This window comes from Anser anser (genome assembly GCF_964211835.1).
Source record: "Anser anser genome assembly, chromosome: 2".
Taxonomy (NCBI): domain Eukaryota; kingdom Metazoa; phylum Chordata; class Aves; order Anseriformes; family Anatidae; genus Anser; species Anser anser.
This window is the reverse complement of record NC_139721.1, coordinates 121,575,802-121,582,549: the sequence shown is the minus strand read 5'-3', so window position 1 is coordinate 121,582,549 and position 6,748 is coordinate 121,575,802. Positions and strand designations below refer to the sequence as shown.

At 44.4% G+C, this 6,748-nt stretch overlaps 1 protein-coding gene across 3 annotated transcripts in view; it reads left to right on the top strand.

Annotated features, from left to right (window-relative positions):
- Window positions 1–2,725: 2,725 nt before the first annotated feature.
- Window positions 2,726–6,748, top strand: part of LRRC3B (leucine rich repeat containing 3B) — a 234,364-nt gene continuing 230,341 nt past the window's right edge. For 2 of the 3 annotated variants that reach the window (XR_014580449.1, XM_083825927.1), the window contains exon 1: window positions 2,726–3,692. Coding sequence is in view for 1 of the 3 variants with exons in the window: in XM_083825927.1 (XP_083682053.1) it covers window positions 3,589–3,692 (104 nt within the window). In the remaining 2 variants the exon portion in view is untranslated. The remainder of the gene's footprint in view (window positions 3,693–6,748) is intronic. The other variant, XM_083825933.1, reaches the window with a different exon arrangement.

The window sequence follows — 6,748 nt, the reverse complement described above, 5'->3', positions numbered from 1 at the left end:
TGCTCACTGCAAAAAATACAGTCAAAATTGCTTTGTGTCCTGAGCTTTGGCTTTGCTGAGTCTCACTGGCAAGGTGGCAGAGTTCAGCTTTTGCCTTCCCTCCTTCCTCTTCCTGTGAACTGGAGGAATAAACACTGGTTGGTGAAAATCTGACTTGTCAGACAGTTTATTGGGCTGTAAATCAGCCATGGCACACCAGAAAGGGCCCAGACATCTCTACAGAGAGCTCAGGGTGTCGGTACAGTGAATACAATGTTAGGAAGCCCATTGTACAGGAGCAAAGATGCATTGTATAGGAGTAAAGATGCATTCCTGTGCTCTTAAAGCAATCAGTAGAGTGCTCAGATCTAGGCCAGACCTAGGTTATCCCGGATGGCCCTGGCCACCCCATCTCCACAGGGAGTTTAAGAAGTAGAGCGTGTTCAGGAAATGATCCAGAGCTTGGAGCAAAGGGGTTGAATTTTACGTTCTTTTGATTTCAATTGAGCCCAGTGGTCCTTTATAGTCCAAGCATCTCTGTGCCTGGTTATGAGCTTAATGCTGTTTCCTTTCTAAGGAAAAGAAGGGTGGCTGTGATAATGCACAATAAAGAGGAGGACTGGGAACATCTGTTCCCCCTATCATAACACGAAAGAGATAATTGAAATTTAGAGGGGAGGTTCAAAGTTAAGATACAAAAAAGCATTTTAAAAGATATTTCATTCAAATGGCAAAGAAGCCACGAGGAGAGGGGGGTAGGTACCAGACTAAAACCAAGCACTAAAATACTATAACAAAAAAAAAAAAAAGAGCAAAAAGGGATGATTTAAATTTAAATTTTACATACATACATACATAGCAATACAGCATAACAGGCCTGTTCATAAGGGAACATGCTGCACAACTGCTCAGGTAATCTGAAGACAGCTCTGCTTTGGCTACCAGTCTTGGGCAACTGCAATAGGTATTTACACTGTCCTATACATTTTTAAGTTATTTCCTAAAACTGGTTCTACCCTGCTCTCAGAAGTGCATACGTTTAGTGACCAGTAACTTATCACTTGTAATTTCTATGTATATCCTTGCAATCTCTAGTACCTGTAGTTTCAGCGTCCTCCTATCTTCTACTCTCAGGGGTCTCTGCTACCAATCTGCACATCCTCAGCAACCTTCAGAACGTGACTTCTGGATAGCACAACTATTGTTTTGTTAGCTCAGCCTAGTCTCTCTACAAAAATAATGGTGCGTTAGGGTACACAGTTATATGGCAACATCATCACTTAGCTAACAAAATTGTTTTACAACAGACCACATTAGTTTGTCACAGGATACAATTAATGCCAAGATACAACTAATGCAAAGGTTAAGGAACAAAAAATCAGAGATATATGTAAAGATCAAGACTATTTAGAGATTTCATTAATAACTATAACTTTGGAAATGCTGTCAAGCAATATACGTGGATAACTAATTTCAGTGGTTAAGCCAAAACCTACCAGAGGTCGGGATGTGCTCTAACATCAGAATGGGCAGATTATCCCTTGTTTGAAGCACCTAATAGCCACTCCTGAACACAGTCAAGTGGCGCTTTCTGGATGTAACTCAGCCCTGACACCTTCGGGCAGCTGCTGTGCTCTGGATGGCATCTGTGGAGCAGCCGATCTGGGGCCTCCTGCCAGGGTCACCCATTGCTTGGAGGTGGGAGAGGGAGTAGGAGCCAGATGAGGGAGGACACCTGACTTCAGCCAAAAAAGGGAGAGCTGCAAGCAGGCTTGACCTTTCTGTTACGGAACTATATGTGAAACACAGGCTTGGCAATAGTCCCCGGTCTTGCACAGTAAAATAAAACCTGTCTGCTGTAAGGTGGTGCTAGACAGAGTTGGATCAAAAAAAGGCAAAGCGCTCTGAAAACAAAAGCAGCCAATCGTTGGAGTAATGTGTGAAATGGTGGATTCCCCACCCTTGCATAGAGATCAGAGTTTTTTCCTTGACCAGATACTTTGATTCACTTGTCCATTAATTGAGGATCTTGATTTATGTAGTTATACCAAAGAATCCCTGTGGTCCCTTCTAGGCCTGGGTGCTATGCTGACACTTTGACTCTGACTTTGACTCAGCAAAGCTTGGATGGATGGAAATATCTGTCATTTCCAAGTTTCCTTTCAGTTCTTCTCTTCAGGAAGCAGGTTCCACTGACCTGTGGTGCTGGCCAGGCACAGAAGTCTTTAAACTTGGAAGCAGGAAAGTCTTTCACTGAGCCTTCCTTTGTGCCCTTGCAGGGTCAGGCCCTCTGCTGTTCCTTTTTCACTTGCTCATCCATAAAGCAAGAACAGATACATAAAGCTTTAACCCTATGGCTAATTCTGCACTCCTCCATTGTAGGGGAGCAAAGGCATAGCTCAGCACATTTATTGTAGAAATAACTGGATTGGGAGAAGCCCTGAGAAGAAGGACTTGGGGGTGTTGGTTGATGAGAAGCTCAACATGAGCCAGCAATGTACGCTTGCAGCCCAGAAAGCCAAACGTATCCTGGGCTGCACCAAAAGCAGCGTGGCCAGCAGGGCGAGGGAGGTGATTCGTCTGCTCTGCTCTGCTCTCCTGAGACCCCACCCAGAACATTCAGCTCTGGGGTCCCCAGCACAAGAAGGACATGGATGTATTAGAATGAGTCCAGAGGAGGGCCACGAGGATGATCAAGGGGCTGGAGCACCTCTCCTGTGAAGACAGGCTGAGGGAGTTGGGGTTGTTCAGCCTGCAGAAGAGAAGGCTCCAAGGAGACCTTACAGCGGCCTGCCAGTGCCTAAAGGGGGCCTGCAGGAAAGCTGGAGAGGGGCTCTTTGTCAGGGGGTGTAGGGATAGGACAAGGAGTAACAATTTTAAATGAAAAGAGGGTAGATTTTGATTAGATATAAAGAAGGAAATTTTCACTGACAGGGTGGTGAGGCACAGGGACAGGCTGCCCAGAGAAGCTGTGGATGCCCCATCCCTGGAGGTGTTCAAGGCCAGGCTGGATGGGGCTTTGGGCAACCTGGTCTGGTGGCAGGGGGTTGGAATTAAATGATCTTTAAGGTCCCTTAAACCCAAACCATTCTGTGATTCTACTTCATACAGAAAGCTTAGTGCAAATATTGCTCAGGAGGCAGGGAAGAAGGCTTGGCTTAGATAAAGGATTTTCCCTGCTTCTGCTCTCCATCCAAACCGAAGGGAATTTGCACAGGCTGTGTAATGTTGCAGTGAAAGTTTGATTAGGGAGGTGTATTTGCTGCTGACTTGGGCTGCTCAATGTCTGTCCTCACACCGTTCTGCAAGAGGGAGGAGGCAGCCTGCGGCACCTGGAAAAAAGAAAAAGGGACACAGAGGGAAGTGGGGTCATCAGGGAACCATTTATTTCGCCAGCAGGTGTCTGCAAGAGAAAACTAGATGTAGAATAGAAACAGCATGTGAGGCTGGAATATATGGGGTCCTGCGTAGAAAAAGTGTTTTGTCTCCTTGTTGTTAGGGCTGGCAGATTGTGCTGTCAGACCACGGGGTGGCAATATTTAGACTCAGTGTGCAGAAGTTAGCCATTTAAGGGAAGCATAGTGTGCTCAGTATGCAGATCGAAACAAAATGACTTCAGTTACTGTCCCAGTTAATGCTCCTTGTTCTTTATCGCGTTTCACACAAGGCTATCACCTCCCTCCTCTGATGAAAACTGCAGTTTTTCTAAGGAAGTAAGTTGTATCGTTTCTGGCCTTCTTTCTCCCAAGTAAAAATTAATACCTATGCTTATGTATCATTTACTGTGTCTTCCCCACCAAGAAAACCAGCCACCTTTTGGTGAAAATATCTTTAAATATCTTTGTGTCGGTTCCTATGGAACAACATTGTTTCATAGCAGGGTCAAAGTTTTGACAGAGTTAAAATATTTGTGGCATAAAATGTACTGTTTGTTTTTTTTTTCCAATGAAAATGTACTTTTTTTTTTTTTTTCCAGAAATAGAAGAAAGTAGTAGACCAGTGGTTTAAAAGCTGTATATTTTCACTAATTATGCTGAATAAATACCTTCCTGATAGTAAGTAGGAGCGGGACAAGACATCAAGTGCTGCCTTTCCTTAAAATAGATTTAAGAATCCAGATCAAAAGTTAAAATTCCATTTTGTGTTAACCTTTGATTTTGGTGCATAAATTTCCATTGCTTAATTTTGTTTATGCAGAAAAATTAAGGATGCTGTAGGTTTAAGCCCTGTTTATGCTTGCTGTCTGGCCTACATAGCACATTACATTAACCTGGATGGAGAGAGTGTGCCAATAGCTAGAAGCGCCCTGGCAGCTTTATTTCCATCCTGAAACATGTGCGTGTTTGCCTGTGCTTACATACCTGAGGGAAGAACTTAGTGTTGCTTACTAAAGGCCAAAAGTTTTATTAGCTATTCAGGCTTCAAACAGCGTTTCATGCAGTGGAGAATAAAATAAATATTCTACTGAGCTAAACACTGGAGGAGTTATTGTGGATGGTGGCGGAGCTGAACCATGCTGAAAAAAAAAAAAAAAAAAAAAAAAGGCAGTATATAAACAGAGGCTCATATATTTTTCTTTATGTGCTTACTCTTTGTTCCCTTAGTGAGAAACCTGCCACAGATCAAGGGTTTTGGATGAGGATGAAAGGTCGGCTCTCAGCTGGCTTGCTACCTCAGGCATCCCTGAATGTTCAGCATCCTGTGAGAACTTAGCACAGTTACTGAATTGGAAAGCTGGCCTGTTTTTCTTTTTTAAAGCTGTAAGTCTGTGGCTGGGAGCTGGCGAGCTAGCTGAGTTTTGCTGGAAATTTGCTGGTTGCGGCCACCATTGCGGGTAGATAACTGTTGTCGCCTTTGAGTTTCTGTAAAATACCTGCTGCTTTAGAGAAACACTGTGTGTAGTTAAGTGATAAAAGGTTCTGGTATTTACATAGAATAGGCTACTTTACTGAAGAACACCATTTTAAAAATGGAGGAGTTGGAATAGTGGGACGTAAATGCAGTTCAGCAAAACAGGGGAAGTACGTGCTGGTGAGGAATTACTGGGAATCTCTCAAGTTCTCTTTAAAATGACCAGCACAGCATTTCTTTAGCAGCCATTACCCTGACAAGAACTAACATGCTGGGTTTCTACTAGAATTTATTATGTGGATTTACAGAAGACCAGTCCTTGCCCTCTCTATGCAATATGACTTCAAATTTTACACTACCATGGTTTTTCTGGCTCACTATTGAACTAGCAGAGCAAGAATTTAATAAAAGAGGCTTTCAGGCTGAACTCTAAAGGTACAATGAAAACTGAATTAAGCCTTGTAATAAGGGCACTCATTAGCTAGGGTATAAGGGCATTCAGCAGGTAAAATGAACTTAATTTACTATAATAGGAAACTCTCTCAAGGTCCATGATATCTAGACAGCCATGGAGGACTCTGTGCCAGTGTCTCCAGTGTGGAGTGAGCTCTGCTCTGGAGGTGTGATCTGGGCTTTCAACCAGACGCGCTGGTGCTGGAAGGGCGAATCTTGCTCAAGGGGAGCTCCTCTGGTTGTAGAGGGGAAATACAAACACTACAAGTGTCAGAGCTCTTGCTTCTGGCACAGGGAACATCTGCCTTTATCACTGTTACAAGGTGAGCTGGGGTTCAGGCACAGAATAGATACTTTTGACCCTTGTCAGCTCTGGTTAGGGAGCTGCTGCTCAAGTCACCCAGCAGTGGCGAGATCAAGTGGCTCCATCCAGGGAGAGACTAGCGAAGTGAAACCGATCGCATTAACATGACAGGCCCAGCTGTGCTTGTCACCTGCAAACTCTTTCGTCTGGAAGCCTCTGACAGCAGCTGATTAAAGTGGCTAAAAATGACTTCTTCAGAAGCAAGCAATTGTTATTCACCAGAGGTACCTGGTGCGCAGAGATGGCAAGCTGTAGACGCTGAAGAGAAGCCAAAGTACCTGCACACCCTTTGTTGTTGCCAAACCCTAGGGTGGCCTGATGGAGCATCTCCACAGATCCTTTCTCTTTAATCCCAGCCGTCATTGTATGCCTCAGGAATGGCCCCTCAGCTGTGTCATTGCCGTCTGGCTGGGAGAGAGACCCGCTTGCTGCTCTTTCACCCCTCATGCATCTTGGCCAGCTTGAAGACTCCTCCCTTTCCTAGTTCCCGTATTGATTTTATCCTTTTGTGATATTTATGATTTCCATGCCTTTGACAATCTGATCCTTTGCAGTGCGTCATTGCATGGGTCCTAGCACCTGAAACTCCCCATCAAGCAGCTCAGCCTGTCTTATGTGACTCCAGGAGCTGTTTACCTCAGGTGTCTTAGCTCTATTATTGTTCCCTGTTTGCAAGCAGATAAACTGCAGTGCCCAGTCTTCATAAAAACAGTACAGCCGGTTTTGTTTGCTCCTTGTGCTGCTACAGTCCTGTTCCACATTGATTTCCAGCTCAGTTCTAGTCCTGTGAGGCAGTGCTTGAGCAGGGCAGCCTGTTCTAACTTATGCAGACAGACTTGCCCACACTGTCTCCAGTATAGGAAGAATACAAAAGGGAGCTTCTCCTGTACAGTCTTTATAACTGGCCCCAAGTCCTGCTGGGACTGGCTGTCAGCGGATTGACAAGTGCCTTCTGCATTGTTGTAATAAAGAGAAACTCAGTGTTTGTGTTGCAGGATGTCCCCTTGGATCCTAATTAGCAGGGGTATTCAGTTTCTATTTCCAGCTTTTAAATTGGTTTGGCACTTTGGCTATAAGGAATCCAAAGTAATTTGTCTTTGA